The sequence below is a fragment of the Chelonoidis abingdonii genome, chromosome 2, assembly GCF_003597395.2.
Source record: "Chelonoidis abingdonii isolate Lonesome George chromosome 2, CheloAbing_2.0, whole genome shotgun sequence".
Classification (NCBI taxonomy): domain Eukaryota; kingdom Metazoa; phylum Chordata; order Testudines; family Testudinidae; genus Chelonoidis; species Chelonoidis abingdonii.
In genome coordinates, this window is record NC_133770.1 from 141201668 (window position 1) to 141219049 (window position 17382).

General features: G+C 42.4%; 1 protein-coding gene across 2 annotated transcripts in view; it reads left to right on the forward strand.

Annotated features, from left to right (window-relative positions):
• Positions 1-17382, forward strand: part of FBXL7 (F-box and leucine rich repeat protein 7) — a 346458-nt gene that overhangs the window by 324171 nt on the left and 4905 nt on the right. For both annotated transcript variants that reach the window (XM_032789743.2, XM_032789744.2), the window contains one exon: positions 8802-9413. In XM_032789743.2, the coding sequence (XP_032645634.1) occupies positions 8802-9413 (612 nt within the window). The remainder of the gene's footprint in view (positions 1-8801; positions 9414-17382) is intronic.

Here is a 17382-nt window from a genome sequence, read left to right on the forward strand (position 1 = left end):
GGCTACAGAGCCTTTCACCTTGGGGTCACTCGTTTGAATCCAGATCAAGTGAACCCTGACCAAAAGCCAGTATCATCTGAAGACTGTTCAATGGCCTCTGGGAAAAGTTTTGATGATCATTAGATGCTCAAATACTATAGCAGTGAGAGCTCTATAAGTACCTAGATGGATGGGCAGATGGTAATTTGACTGAAATTAGACAGTAGATCTAACAATCTAACAGTAGACTGGTTGCTACAAATAAAATAAAATGCCACAATTACCATTCACAGCAGAGCATCCAAGACCCAAACAGTAGCCAAAAGACCAGAGACTTGAACCGCCCTTTTACTCCAGGAAGTATCCCATCCAGAACAGAGCTTATCATGTTGCCAGGGCTATGTGGGGAAACTTGTACTACTGTGGATGGCATTAGACCCATTCTGTTAAGTAATCATGAAGGTTGTCATCCTGGCATCTTTCACAAGCTTTAATTTGTGTGTCTCCTACATTTTCAAATGCATGATTCTGAACTGCTGCTGAGGGTAGGCCTTCACTGCAGAGTTAACTGGAATTGTCTAAACTGTGATATAACCCTTGAGTTGCTATGCCCTCGCTGGAGCTGCACTCGTGTGTGGCACTAAAACTAATGAGAGCAAATCCCATAATGCTTTGCACTGTAGTAACCTGAGATGTTTTATGAATGTACACTATGAATTGGGGGAGAACTTGTTTGGCCACATGGTAGGAATAATGTGAAGCCATTGGAAAACTTGCAGCACTCAAGTACACTAGCCTGCATCCACACTGCAGAGTTGTTTTGTTAACAGCTCGGTTGTGCTCACTTGAGTTCTAACCTATTCCCCCAGATGGATCAGCTGACTCGATTACCAGCCCCATCACACTCAAGGAGTTCTGTGTGTGAACAGAATGCAAGTTAGGTGCAACACTCGAGTTTCAACTTGAGTTAACTTTGTGGTGAAGATTAATCTTGTAATGCTGCATTAAGAGCCTTCATCTCCCACTGCGGTCAATGGGAACTGAATGAAAGTCATCCCTGGAGGTGCTTAGAACCTTTTACAGTTAGGCTCAGAACTATAGTGCGATAGTTCCAAATAATGTCATACGTATGCTGTTCGAAGAGGATAATTACTTTGCTTTTCATTTCTGGCGGGCTGGGGACATTGGCAGGTAAAGTTATGCTATATGGAGGATCTTTTCCTCTGGCTCAGTAAGGAAAAGAAACTTTGCTTTTTTTTTATCAGGATCTCCAAACTTGTCTTTATTTCAAAGGCTGATTCCGCATGCCCATAGTTTAAACCTACTTGTTAAAATGACTCCATGGGTTGGTAATACTACACCTCAGGACATATGTATTATCTACATATTCCACCAAACATCTGTGGTGGTGTTTGATACAGCTGTAGCTCCAGCGTGGATTAAATTGACATGAAAAATAGTAGGCTGAGATATATGCTGAAGGATACTTAGATAATGTTTTTTCAAACTTTTTAAGTGATATGCACCCTGTTTGTGGAAATGTTCCTTAGTTTCTAATATTAATTTTTATTGAATGACATTGCAGTAGCATAAAATCATTTAAGACAAGAATAGAAGAAAAATCCATATACAGTTTTGATAAATCAGCATCACAGTGAGTTATTTTTAATTGCACTCATTTAATATTTGTTGTAACATAAAGTAAATAAACTTGAAATTACATGTCATGGGTTCTGAGAGGTTGGGAAGCTATTGAAATTCACACAAATACAGGATACTGTTAGTCTAATGTAACATGGTAGGAAACTGGCATTCAAACTGCTTGCACCTACACCTTTTTTTTGGGGGGGGGGAGGGGGGGAGGGTGGCAAATGAACACTTCCATCTCCATGGTTGTCAATCCAGCCCTTTTTCAAAGCATTAAGTTCCCTCCACTTTCTTTTCATTTTTAGACCCACCGTTGTGCAGTTTGTATATAAAAAATGAAATTAAGAGAAAAATAAATCTGAATGAGCTAGGATATATTGGAGATTTCTGTCTCTTAGCAGAAGAAGTTAATTTGTTGAACCGAGCAGATTTCTAGTAGTTGAGTTCATTGGTCAGGACAACATGTGCCTTCAACCTGAGGGGCTTTAACAAGAGATACTTTAGCCCTTATGTTAAAAGGGAGGACCCCTGATATGCAAATTCTTGTGGGATTTGTATGTTGTAATTGCCAAATACACATAATGAAGAGGGTGAGTTGAGGACTAAGGGCCTGATTCCACAAGGTTCAGAATATATCATGAAAGGGGCCGAGCACCCTCAATTTCCACTGAGTACCCTCAAAGTTATGGTCTAGGTGCAGTAATAACCCCAATTCAGTATTCTGTAGTCAGCAATCAACGCTGCACCAATGCTGACTGCTAAATATACACAATGGCACACATAGATCAATTGAACTAGCAGAGACTTTCCTCTGCTGCACACTCAGTTGGTCCAAGCCCCAGCTTGTCCTTGTCTACACTTAGAGCTTGATGAGCTACATGAATTGCTGGCCACCAGTGCTGAACTGGTGCTACTCTCAAAAACAGACATGGACTGGGGGTGACTCACAGGAGGTTCTCAGCACTTTGAGCAGTTTTTGAGACAGAAGCAGAACTCTAGAAAAGGAGCTCCATCTTCAAACCCTCAGCCTAGTAAACCATACTCTGTATCTGGCTGAGGTTTTGAAGATGGAGGATTTTTTCTAGAGTTCCAGGGTGCCACATCTCTGAATTATAATGCTTAAGCTGCAATTTACTCTTGACTCTTGCGTACCAGTCAGACTAGAGTGATATCCTGACCTGCCATAATGGAGAACCTCTTTATCCCTGGGTTGGAAATTTAGGAGGTAGCGTGCTTCTCTCCTGAAGAACGAACTTTTATCTTTAGCCATGACTCCTTCATCTCATTAAGGATGGCTTTAAAGACTCTTAAAACAGTCCTATATAATTCTTTGGTAGGGGTGGCATTGCATGGTTTTGAGGCTGGAGACAGAGTTAAAATTTGGAAAAGTTGTGGTGTCTCATAGCTTGTACAAAGTCTCTAGAGACCTACTCTGCTACCAGAAGAATCTCTATTCTGAAAGGCTTTTTGCAATTTGGCCACATTTCAAAAGGAAGGAGGAAAGAAACAACAACCAGAAAAATATGGTGTTTGCTAGCTAAAAGGAGAGTATTTGGCAGCCTACTAGCAGGTGTGATGGATCAGTTTCAGAACTGAAAAGGAAAATAAACTCAGGAAACTGCAGTATAAATAGATCTGATATAGAGCAGGTGCCCCGATATAGCTTTCAGTTACAGCCACGCCTCTCAAATTGCAGGGGTCTGTAGTAGTGTCAGGCAGGAGGTGAATACCTTTAGTTAGAAGCCTGGAAAAACCTTACTTGGTCAGTAGCCTCAGTTGTAGTCTCTTATTGTTGTGGTTTAGGTGCTCAGCTACCATGGTGATAAGCATAGGATAAAAACCTAAAAAGCTGCTTCGCAGAATAAGGGTGTATATATTTTTTTCCATTGTAGGTATTATTTCCCCTTTTTCATCTGCCTTACAGGCCTGGCATATACATTCATGTGAATAGTAGGAAAGATGGTATCTGGAGATTAAACCAATCCACTCAATTACACTGCTGGTTTGAGGCATTAAAATACAGAAATTACACGGGTCAACATTTCTGTTCTGCATGTCACCACTGCTGCAAAACCACCCAGGTCACCTGTGGGCTACAGGAAGCAGCTGGACCAAATAAGCCAAAATAGTCTTCCTATGATCAGACCACTACAAGTTGGGCTGTTTGTTTCACGTGGAACTCACTTTCATACCTTCCTCTCCCTTTGTTTAGAGATCCTTGCTCTGGGCATCTGCATTACCATACCTGAATCTTGAGGGCTCTTTTTTTCCAGAATTAGAGGTTAATCCTATGTTTACCAAACCCTCCGCCTATTTCAAGGAAGGCATTTAGACTAAGTGCAAAGTCAACTAAAATAATTCTTTGCATCTACATATCACAGTGTTTAGGGTGGAGCACAACAATTTTAACTGTGGCTTGACCATTAGCTTTAAGCCTCCTTCAGCCTTTCCCATCTTCCACTGTTTAGCTTACTCCTTTCCACTAATCTCCTCTGTCAGTATTAAAGTTTTGAGGGCCACATTCTGCTCACCTTCTTCATTCTATAGTCCCCAGAACTTCACTGAGTGTTTTGTGTTTTAAAGCAGGCAGGATTTGATCCTGGAAGACAACACTACATTTCACACAGTATGATTTTCTGATGAGAAACAGTGGAAAATATGCTGGAGGATCCATTCTTGGGAAAGTTGAATGTTTGCTGCAGAATACTGTTCGTAGCCAACTGGGGATAAAATTCATCTCAGTTGCACAATCATATGATCATATCTTTCCATCGTTCAATGTTGCTAAGACACAAACTTTCCTCTTCCTTCTGGACTTCATCCAGCTTAGGGCTGTGCAAACCTTGTATGTTTAATTTGCGTGAGCCTGCAGGTTCACTTAAAGTTTTGGGTTTGATCCGCATGAGCAAACTGGAGATACTTTGAAAATGCATCCCTCCCATAATTTTATGTCAAGTAACTTGACTTGAAGTTGCTCATCTGTTGTAATCTTAAAAGAAGAATCTTCCCACTCCTGCTCCACCCCAGTCCTGCCCCCACTCCCCGGAGGACTGCTGCAGGGGCTGGACCCTGCACTCACTGCGTGGTAAGTGGAGCAACCTGGCCCCAGCCAACTCTGCTCCCCTGGCTCCCAGCCTCACTGCTGGTGACTGCTGGGGGGTTCCCCCCCATAGTCAAGGCAGGGGGGCTGTGTTGGGCACCAAAATGGCTAGGGATGGCTGTACAAACTCACCCATAGAGCTGCTGAAGATTTTTTTTGTGTAGATTTTTATGCAGATTACTGTTGTGTTTTAACCAACAATAGCCATGGTATTTTTAGCTCTGTTCAAAATATGGGGAGAAAAATCAAGCTTGCCAAGTGGCAAGGGACAAAATCAATGCGAGAGGGAGAGGAGGGGGGAATTAGTTCCAGCTTTTCACAAATGCTTTCTCAGAAGGAAAAATTTATTTGCTTAATAAAAACTTTTAATGCCATTTGATGTTAACTCTCTGATTCTGGTTGTGCGAGGATCAGTTCTTAATATATTTAGAGAGACAAGGTGGGTGAGGTAAGGTATTTTGTTGGACCAACTGCTATTGGTGAAAGAAAGTACAAACAACAATATATTTAGAACAGTTTATGAATGAAAAAAACTTGGCTTATATTAGTATATCTTAGATGAGCCCTAAGGTGTGAATTTTAACCCAGAGAGTTATAGCAGGATGATTCATAAGAGTGCTTTTTTCAATTTAGTTTATGTCACTTGGAAAGCAGTTTAAACGAAAGCAAAAAAAAACAACTCCTCTTATTCTGGAATTCAATCGGAGGTAGCGCATATCGATTTTAATTATACTGGTATAAATGGTAAAACTTTCCCATGTAGACAAGCCCTTAACATAGAGGTTGTGTTGTTATTGTTATGGTAAAAGTTGCTAATGTCTTGCTCATTGTGGATCACTGACATAAGCACTCAGGATGAAACTCCCCAAAAAGAGAACTAAAGATGTCATGCAGTAACTGCACCTAAAGTAACACTAAGTTAGCTCAAAGTAACAATGAGCACCCTTATTTGTCTGGCAGCTGTAACTCTGAAACTTAGACCATGTCTACACTAAAAATTATGTCAATCTAAGTTACATCAACATACAGTCTCCGGAGTATTACGTCGCTTGTGTGTGTAAACACTATTCTTTTTGTGTCAGCGGTGCGTGTCCTCACCAGGAGTGCTTGTATCAGAGTGCAGAGGGTAATGCACTGTGGGTCGGTATCCCACTGTGCAACTCGTCATCATCCAGCACTGTGTGTTTTGGGAAGTTTTTGCAATGCCTAATGGGACCAAAATGAGTCACACGGTGGGATTGGGAACATGGGAGTCAACCTGCCATAATGCAGTGTTCTCCATCCCATAACTTCATGTGCAGCCCATATATTTCACACCTCTTTTCAAAATCCCTGTAAACTCGCATGTCCCTCCTTGCTGTCTGCCATCTCTGACAGAAGCCTGGAGCCTGCACTGTCCTGCACTATTGCTATGAGCATTGCAAGCATGGAGCACCTGATCCTGCAGTATTTGCAGAGCTGCAAGAGGAGCTGAAGGGAACATGACAATTCCCTGAAGGCTAGATTGCTGTGGTACATAGAAGAAACAATTCAAGGCTGTTGGTGATGTTCATACTAGGGCAGTCCCAATGGTCCATCTAGCCAGCCACTAGTCTTCTGACAGTGGCCAATGCCAGGTGCTTTAGAAGGAGTTAACAAAACAGGGCAATTTCAAGCAATCCGTCCTTTGTCATTCAGTCCCAGCTTCTGGCAGTTGAAGGTTTAGAGACACCCATGGAGTATGATGTTGTGTTCCTGACCATCTTGGCTAATCGTCTTATCAGAATGGGGCAGATTGTAAATGTAGAGAGAGATTACATATTTGGGGATGTCATGCTTTGGTTACATCCCAAATGCATCCTCTGTGTCCAACTGACTAAAATTCAGGGATTACACATCCTCACTAAAGCATGGGTGTTCAGACACTAGATTTTGATTTGGTTCATCTCTATTTACATATATTCCCTACAACTTATAAATTAATTGGGAAGGAAATAAAAACCAAAAACTTTTGGAATAAAACAGAGCTTCCTAATGGACTAAGGAAGTTCTCCCAAAGTGCACACCTGCTTCTCCCCCTACTTCATGTCAGCTTTTATAGCTCTGCTGCTGGCCCAGCCTTCCTCTGAGATTTTTTATGACCATTAAGAAACTTCATTTTTTTTTTATGGCAGCAAACAATCCTTAGGCTCTGAACAAGACTATAATAAAAAGCATCTTGCGCAAAAGCATTGGTAATCAAAGGGAAGAAGTGCAGGACTGCTTTGTAAATTTTGATTTTCTAAGGTGACCAAAATGTAGATATGTATTCCAGGGCTGTAACAAACAGTGCATTGAAAAAAGTGCCTGTATAAAACAGCCAATTATCTACCTGGGGAGAAACTGTTGAAAGTTGCCATGTGTGCATTAAATTGCCCTTTTGGAATTGTATTTACGGGTGCCACACTGTCATTAAATCCTATCTTAGAGTGACTCAAACTGTAGGCCAGCACTTAGTAAATATTGGAGAAGAAAAGTTTTAGAATGCTGCTGCGGGTTTAGATAATTCTTTGTGTCCCTCCCTAGAATACTGTACAGAGTGGAGGGTATGTGATTACGGTGAAGCGTTTCATTAGAGATTAAACTTGAGTGAAAGGCTCTCCAACATTTTACTGGCAAGAAGCTCTGGGACTCACCTGCTTTTTCTCCCCCCTCATCAGTATGCACTGAACAGTGGACCTGAAATACTACTGTAAAATGTGCCACTAAGCTGCCGGAAGAATTCCAGTCTAGTCAAAAATTTCGTTATGGGTTTAATAGCATGGTAACAGCTCTCCCGGCTCTCTCATCTGAGTGAGAACACAATCCTGTGATCTCATTCTGAACTACTCTTGGGGATTTAGGTGTGTATATGGAGGCTTCTGCACCAGAGGTGAGGAGCAGATCTGAAGATGAAGAATATTAAGTTTAGGTGTAGGGAGTATACTCTATTCAGGAGACACATCTGGAACTTCCATTATTGCAAATGATTTAAGAGGGCATAGCAAGCAGAAAGGGCACCCATAAAATGAAAGGACAAAATTTTCAAACTTAGAGGCCTGAAGTTAGCCCCTCCCCATTCATATTTTGGCACTTAATTAAGTGACTGGCTTTTCAAAGGTGTTGAGCAGTCAAAACTCCCATTGACTTCAGCAGGATGATCAGCATTTCTAACTGTTTCATGTAGAAACATGAAATTAGGCACCCAGTTCTACACATGCAAGCTTGAAAATTCTTGCCTCAAGTTCTGCAGGGGGGTAACTTACATTTTTTAAACAAACCTTTGAAGAATTGAAGTATCTCTTCAGGATGTGTTGATAACAGGCAGGAGGGCAGAGTCTGAGACATACTGAAATCCTCAGAGCTCAGAGCGGTGAAACAGTGATGTAATCAATGCTCTCAAGTACCATTTACTTGTCTGCAGGGCACCCACAATCCTATCAGAGCATGCAGTGTGGGCCAGTGCTTTCACCCAATACACCTCACTTGGGACGCGGTGCTCTCCTTCCATGCAACAACATACAGAAAGAGAGAACTTGCAGTCAAAATTCCTGGTTTCTGGCCCCCAGCACAGTGAAACTTACCAGCTCTGATTTTCAAGTTTTGAACCAAATGGAAACGTAAAGTAAAGCTCAGGAGATGTGAAACTACGTGAACCAACACTGAAGGAAATGAATCCCTGTGAACTGAAACTACCAAGTGCCACACAGCTCAAGCCAGCAGTGAAAGATTGGCAAGTGTGTGTGTTCAATTATTTTTTACAGTTCAGAACACCAGAATGTGAGTTTCATTGTTGCATGGGACAGGAGAGGTCATACACCAGGGGTTACATTTAAATGGCATCCAGTGTTGCTGATATATTGCATTTAGATGTCTAACCATTGACCCTGGCTGTACCTGGAAATCACAGTGTGTCTCAGAGAGGTGCCATTAATCATGCTCACAGTTTCTTGCCTGCAATATTGGTAGGTGGGACAAGCCTCCCTAAAATCGGGGTCAATTTATTTTTCAAAAAAAACGCTGTAATTGCTATTGAATGCTATAAATGGACACTGTTCTGTGCTTTGGTATCTTTCAGATTCCGACCTGAGCATGCGGACACTCAGCACACCCAGCCCAGCGCTAATATGTCCGCAGAATTCACATGGCTTCCAGAATGGCCGAGGATCTTCCACTTCTTCATCCTCAGTCACCGGGGAGACAGTTGCTATGGTCCATTCACCTCCTCCAACCCGCCTTACTCATCCTCTCATCCGGCTGGCATCCAGACAACAGAAAGAACAGGCCAACATAGACCGTCTCCCAGACCACTCCATGATCCAAATTTTCTCTTTCCTGCCTACCAACCAGTTGTGCCGTTGTGCACGAGTGTGTCGCCGCTGGTATAACCTTGCCTGGGACCCACGGCTTTGGAGGACTATTTGCCTGACGGGCGAAACAATCAACGTTGACAGGGCTCTTAAAGTGCTGACCCGGAGGCTTTGTCAGGACACGCCAAATGTATGTCTCATGTTGGAGACGGTAATTGTTAGTGGCTGCAGGCGGCTCACAGACAGAGGACTCTACACCATTGCCCAGTGCTGTCCAGAGCTGAGGAGGCTAGAGGTGTCAGGCTGTTACAACATCTCCAATGAAGCAGTCTTTGATGTGGTGTCACTGTGTCCAAACCTTGAGCACCTGGATGTGTCAGGTAAGTGAAAGTATTTAAATAATATAATCTGGGTTGAGAGAGACAGGACAATCCTGTGCAGAAGTGAAAAGGGGGAGATAAGGCACAGAGGGGCAGAGAATAACCTGGCCCCTATAGCTGCACCAAGAAGACAAGCCCCTCTTCCCACCCCATTTGTCTTACCTATCTAGATGTTAATACTCCTCATCACATTGTATCAGTGCACAGGGTATAGTGGCAGTCTTTGTACTGCAGGAGTTGTTTCCGTACCTCTCCCTCTGAACCAGCCATCACAGCTGGTCTTCTGCAGTGAGGAGTGCACACTACACCCTCTTTAAGGATGGGTAGCACAGCAACTGGGCTTTCTAGGAGCACAAAAGCTATATAGCCCTGAGGTAAGGACAGTGAAGTTTGGAAGGCCAAGACCCACAGCTAGGGATACGTTTTGACATCTAGACACTGCCTAATTTTGTTTAGGACTTGACTAATGTACATTAGGGACCACCTTAGCTTCGATGTGGGGTTTCAATGGTTTTGAGCAGCAGAGATGCCTTTGCTGATGGTCCCCAGATGTTCTGTCTGGAGGCAGGAAGGAGGTTGTCATTAGAGGTCAACCATAGGGAATTTTTGCTCCCCCTGTGCATTGATCGGAGCTTGAGTTGGAGGATGGGCCTCAGTGGAGGCACTGGGATTAAATTCAGCACTGAGTTAGACCCTCTGCATGATCCCACAACTGCACTGGGTGTAGTCCAGGGCTGAATTAAGTTAACTGGTTCAGCTTACCCATTGCACAGACATAAATGACTGCATAGGGAGCTGAGCAAAATGGTGTAAAGTGCTACCCACTCAGAATGGCAGTTCACCCACTTTCCATAGGTATAAATGACTGCACCGAGCGCGTGGCCGTGGAAAATCAGGCCCATTGACTCTGTCTGATTTTATTTCACTCTGGTGTTCTGGGTTATAACTGGTGATTTGAATGTTACTGCCCATCTCACAGATGAAATCTGTCTCCAGGGTAGCAGGGTGTCTGGATGGCATTCTTTTGACCTGTTGGTGAGCACAGGACTTGACTCGCTGTTGCCATGCGCGTTGTGCAATTATTTACATTGCTGCTAGTGGTTCAGAATAGTAGTGTGTTTGGCTCAGTTGGCAAGAGGTTCAGGGCAACAGAGAATCAGACCCACACAGCCTATTGGCAATGACCTTGCTGAAAGGCACGCATCCTTTGCAGATACAGTAACTCCTCACTTAAAGTCGTCCAGTTAGCATTGTGTCATTGTTACATTGCTGATCAATTAGGGAACATGCTCGTTTAAAGTTGTGAAATGCTCTCTTCTAACCTCGCTTGGCAGCCGCCTGCTTTGTCCACTGCTTGCAGGAAGAGCACCCCGGTAGAGCTAGCTGGTGGGGGCTTAGAACCAGGGTGGACTGACAGCCCTCCTATCAGCTCTCCCTATCAGCTCCCTGCTCCCCTAAGTTCCCTGTGCAGGGATCTTAAATTCATAACTTTGCTAGACACTAAAAATCATGGTCTGAATAGAGAAACTGGATTTATGGCTTATGACAACAATCTATAGCCCACTAACAACCCTCCAGCTGCTTCCGCACCCCCCACCCCCTTATGACTGGAAGTGTGTTAATGGTTGATTGGTCCCTTGAAATATGTAACTACTTATGCTAAACAATCTGTTCAGACCTTGTATTCAGCTGTGATACTCTGACTAACTTTCACAGACCTGAAGAGCTCTGTGCAAGCTGGAATGCTTGTTTCTCTCACTAACAGAAGTTGGTCCTATAAAAGATATTACCTCACCCACATTGTCTCTCTCTACAAAGTCCACCAGGATGAAAAATGTGGGTAAGATCCCCTGCAAAAATAGAACTAGAAATATAAAATGTGTCAGTCAGGGTTGCCTTGTGTTTCATTTAAACATTCATCTGCAGAGCTAAAGTCCTTTATACTCAGCACTGGACTACTGTGTGTGACCCAGGAAATGGAAGTAACTAGAAATGAAAAAGTCTTCCCATCCTGTCCCCCATCCCCAAACTGAGTGATCCACAAAAGTAAACACAGGCCGTGCCCTGGGGCCTGGATCCGTGAGATCCTAAGCACTTCACCTGCCACTAACTTCAGTGGAAGTTGACAACCGTCAACCTTTATTCAGAGCAAAATTAGGACCATTGATTTCAGTGGGACTTTAACTCTCACATAAACTAATCAAAGCCAATGAAGTCCCATCAGTCTGAGTTCAGAATCAGATCTGATGGATCTTTTATTAGAAGAATGACTTTAGGATTTAGCCTGAATGCCATAGGTACTGAAAAAATAACGTGGATTTTAAAATTGTTTCTGAACAATACAGGGCAACTATATTTTTATAGCATCTTCTTACATACTGTGTACCATATTGTGCATAGTTAAATAGAATTACAGTTAAAAATGAAAGCAGAAGGAAAGGAAAACTAGAGTCTATGCAAATATGAGCAGACGCTTTCATACTAAATTTAAAAACAGGTGGACTGTTCCAAATGCCCAGAGTTACAGATGAAGATTTTTTTGTATCCAAAGAAGTGAAATTGCCAAAGGAGGAGGAAGAGACTGATAGTAAATCAGTCTGAGATATGGGGAGAAGATTGACTGACAGCAGAATTCGGTCTCTTCTCTCTCTTTAGTTACATCAGTATAAAACTGGAGTGACTTCATTGATGTACATGAACTTACACTAGTGCAATTAAGACTAGAATTTAGACCAAGTTCTAGGAGGTCAGCTGAAATAAGTGCATGAAGAATTGTAATAATGCAACACAGGTAAGAGGATTTTAACTCTGAGTTCTAGGCATAGTTACAGGCAAGTCCACAGATAAATACATGTAATAACACTTTTTTAAAAAAAAAATTATCTTGGCATTCTCTCTGAAGTTTATATCAGGTGGCCATTCTATTATTAAATGCTTATTTTAATCATAAAACTCACACAGTATCATGGGAACATCCATAAAATGAAAATGTCAGGAAATCTTATGTATAAGAGGTTTTCATTAACTTTGCAAATATCCTACAAACCTCACCACTTAGGCATTTTAAAAAATGCTTCCATATGTTTTTGATGGTGACTAGATCAAATTACAAACAAGTGACAGTTTATCAGCTTGCTTGAAAGCTCCTAGTAAGATTACAGCAATAATCAGTTATGCTTGATTTCCATCCAGTACAAATGTTAGCTGTACTGGTGAAGAAGCAGTTGCCTGGTGAGGCAATGCTCAACCGGACATTGTTTCAGAAAGAAAAGTTTGTGGAACTCATGATAAATTAACAAGAGTTGGCAACAGTGAAGCCAGACCAGCTCTCTCAGGCCCACATGCACCCACTTTTCTACTTTCAACACACACTTCAGTGCCTCTTTTGGGAAATCTGCTATTATGCATGTTTGTGCAAGCAAAGTAAACAAGCAACTATGGCAATTTTGAACCTGATGCTTAGGCCACTAAGCCATCAACTCAGGCTACCAGAGTCCTGTATTCAGCTGAAGTCACTGGAGCTGCACAAGAGGCCCTTTTATACCACTGATTCAAATCTCTTCATTGTGAACTCATTCCTTCACATTCTTTAGGTAGATAAACTAAATGCCATGCAGCTTAGCCAGGGGGAGTCTTACTGGTTGACCTTAAAAGAGGAGGCCCTTGCTACTCTGTATGGACATTAAAGATCAAGTTAAATCTCTGCAATTTATGGAAAGTGACATAGGAAGCCTTCATTTCTAGAGGTGTGCATCATAAGCGTCTGCACTTCAGTGATCAAATGTGTGTTTAATTGAAGTGCCTTGGGAGAAAAAGCATGATACAAATATAAAATGTAGTCAACCATTAGTTTCTCTGTATTTATTTTTGTAAGGATTGTTACTGCAGAGCGTGCTCCCACTCTGACATAAAAATAGCACTCACCACATAACAATTAAAATATTAGATCAATTGGATTAACAATCGACCATTCAAACACGGAATATAACTCAAATAAGACTGGGAGCCCAAATGTAGCTATTCATAGTAATTGTTGCATTAAAAAGAAATGTAGGTGATCAGAAATAAAAAATCCCCTTTTCATCCAGACCATCTTAGCAGCTTTGGACAATTTTTTTACATTTCTGTTAGAGTGGCCTTCTCCCTTATTTGCTTGCATTAATAATCAGGAATTTTTCCCTAGGAAATTTCAAAGTTACTCTTTGTTGCACGTAGGAGCTGAGAGTGCTCAGTTCAGACAGCTGTTCCTGGGTCCTGGTTTGAAATCAAACCAAGAGATATGTAATAATATAAATAATATAAAGATCTCATATTTTCAGTATTTACAAATCAAACATTTTATTGTGAAATCTGGATATGCGGCAGCTTTATATAGATCTTAACCACATTTGAGGAGTTAGCCCAGGAGCAAGTTAGAACAAAATGTTTAATTTCTAAGATGCATATAATTTTGATTGAAAAATGCTTTGCTAGGCATAAACCCAGATGAAAAGATGGGGGACAGATTTGGACAAAAAGAAATTGATCTGGATTAACGGGTCACTATATCGGAAAGGGGATATACTTTCTTCAAGTTGTGTAGCTTATAAAGAAAAGTTTTATACATTATTGTATAGGTGGCATTTGACTCCAGTTAAGAGCAATCAGATTTGCGCTTCTAAGAGGCATTCTGTGGGGGGTTGTGGGGAAAGGGAAACATAGTTGCATGTTTGGTGGTTGTGACCCTATGACCACTTGCGAGGAAATGAAAGAGATTCTTATGACAAAATGCCAGCTTCCTAGAGATCCCTGGACCTGCTTACTTAATGCTCCAGTAAAGAAGCCAGTAAAATTAATTTCTTTTTTATTGTTAGCAGCTAGACGTTGTATTACACATTGCTGGAAAAATGTGACCCCCTCCCTCCTATTATGAAATTGTGGGATAGTAAAATATGGATTGTCCTTGTAATGGAAAGACTTTCACACCAAGTATGTGCACAAGAGAAGTACCAAAAAGAAGATAGGTATTTAGAAATGTTGTCCCCCCTGTTTAGTATAGTCCAGAGAGGGGGATTCCCCAGCCAGCAAGCCAGAATCTTGAGCCAGGTTCTTTGAGTATTAACCTGATCCTGAATAAGTAATGTACAATGTAGTAGGTTAATGTTTTATTGTAACTGTGCTTTAATAATTCATTTAAATGGCATTCATCAGACTCCATGGTGAAGCCTTCATAACACATTGGCCTGATCTTATCACCTTTGAATCAAGAGGAAAATTCCAGTTATATTCAGTGGTGCAAGATTAGTCCAAAGAGCAATGGAAAAGCATGCAATGAATTGGATGTGCTGTCCTGTGCTCAGACCACACGTCTCCTTGCTCAGTGAACTGAGAGCAGAGATTAGAACGCTTCAGTTCCTGGCTCCAGTAGTGACTCCCACTGTAATCTTGGAGAATCCCAGATGCAAATCCCAGTTGACTGGAAAGTCCCTTAAAAGGACACAACAGAGCCTTAAGGAGTTAGGTGCCTAACGTCTTTAGAGGCAGGAGCAGAACAAGGAGCTACTTTTAACTCATTTTTGGAAACTGACAAACGCTGGGGTTTCCAAAGGAGCCCGAGTTCCCCTGCCAATTTTTGTGGCCTTCCAGTCACATCTTCCTATTTTGGAGATGTTCTTTTTTGCTGTCTTGCTGCATGAAACATCCAAACAAACAGGGGAAATTGTGCATTTGGCAACACTGTGTACAGTCAGTTCCATGGTTTTCCCACTATAGTGTAAGTAAACAAGGCTGTTGGTGGTAACTGAAAGAGGTTTAATAAAGGGAAGTGAGCAGGAGCTATCTGACTAATTGTCAGCATAATAGCTAAGATGTAATTGTGTTGCTTAATATGAAACCTTTAGCCTCTTTGGTTTAAATTACCCATGCATGAAATGCAGGGTTATAATATTAAACTAACTAGTTATAATATCCGTATGGTAGAAAGATCGTATTTGAACATCAGACGTTTCAGAATAGCCCTGACCTCTATAGAGGGCTAAACCAATACTCTTGAACTTTGGGGGTGCTTAAAACCCAGAACTGGATTTTGCATCTTCAGCTAGCCTTTTTTTTTTTGGAGCTCAGGAGCATTCTGCTCTGGAGTTTGACTTGAGCCCGCTTCTAAATTAATTTTCAAAGTGTTTGTTATATAGGGTACTTATGAAAGTGCTTCGAAAACAGGATCCTATTATTTCTCCTTCCTCTCGATGGCTGAGTATTATTTTGACCTCCTCTTCACTGCCCGCCTATGGTATGTGAAGGGCTGCTTGGCAGTATGCCATGCTGTGTAATGACCTTGCTGAGTAACGTCACTGTTCAAATGCTTTGCACACTACTCTGTACTTGCCGGCATATGCAAAGAGGGGTGAAATGCATCTACCTAAACAAACCAAATGCAACCCGATAGGGCAGGGGTCGGCAACCTTTCAGAAGTGGTGTGCTGACTCTTCATTTATTCCTCTAATTTAAGGTTTCACGTGCCGGTAATACCATTTAATGGTTTTAGACGATCTCTCTCTATGTCTATAAACTATTGTTGTATGTGAAGTAAACAAGTTTTTTAAAATGTTTAAGAAGCTTCATTTAAAATTAAATTAAAATCCAGATCTTATCAGTTTAGTGCAGTGGTTCTTAACCTGGGCTTAACCTGGGGTGCACGCAAATAGTTAAAAATACCTGAGGTAATTGCTGGCCCTATCGCAGGGGCCAGCAACCTATAGCACGCGTGCCACCTTTGGCATGCGAGCCGATTTTGCCTGGGGTTCTGGCCACCAGCCCCACTCACTGCGCTGCCAGCTGAGTGAACGGAACCCCAGGCCAGCAGGAGGCTGAGCAGGGCCAGCAGCCGAGACTCCAGACCGGCAGCAGCCCCCCAACACTGGCCCTGCCCCAGGGGGTGCGTGGTCTAGTGAATTCACAACAGTGAATTCTGAGGCAGTGGGAGGGGGGGAGCTGTGGGAGGGGCAGCGGCGGCTCACACTTCCGGGAACCGCAGAATCCGAGTGCAGTGATGGGGTAGCCGGGGGGGCACGCCTGCCCTCTACTGGAGAGAATGTCAGATCTGCTCTAATGTGTGTCTCCAGGGCTGTCAGGGCCTTGCAGGTTGGGGTTCCCAAATGTGGATCGTACAGAGATTCAGGTTCATGTACAGTTCGAGCTCCCTTAAAAATCTCTTGTCACCATTAGGATCCAGCCTAGACCTTCCAGTTGCTGTTTCCCATTTTTCTTTACATCCATTTCAAGTGGGATTGGGTCTGCCCCCATCATCTGAGGGACAGGTAGCCCGCTACTCGAATATCTGGGCCATCAGGAAACTGCTTGTCCCCTATGAGTTTCTGGGGGGGTCACCAGGAGGAGACACCCTGATCCAGAAGGGTCATGTGGGAGATGAGGGGAGAACAGGGCTTAGGGGAAGAGAAGGGGATTAGCATGTGTTGGGTTTGTAGGTGATACCCCAGGGATTGGAGGGGAAGATTGGGCTGTACAAACAGTAGCTTTATGGACAGCTCCTATTCAAGCCACAGTTCCTACTGTCTTCTCATTAATAATCCACTCCCTTTCCTCATGTGTTTATCTTTGCAAGCAGAGTAAGAGGGGATTCCTGTTCCAAGGAGCTTGCAGCCTAAATAGGAGAAGTGATCTGCAAATGTGCAGCTCTGCATGAGCGGTGTTTAAGAGCTTTACCGCGTTATATCCAAATTCGTGTTATACTGGTGGCATTATATCGAGGTAGTGATGTATTTTAATGTCAAAAACAGGCATCCCTATTAACTATTAGTTTTCCACAACATAAATAAACAACTCTCAACATCTACTCCTTTAGCAGGCCTCAGATAACTCCAGGAGCTGTTTGAGCTTGACTGCAAACTATTATCTAACATATGCTGGCCAAGGTTCTTTCATTCCACTTGGAAGTTTCTCCTGCCTTTTAAATTAGTTACATTTCCTCTAT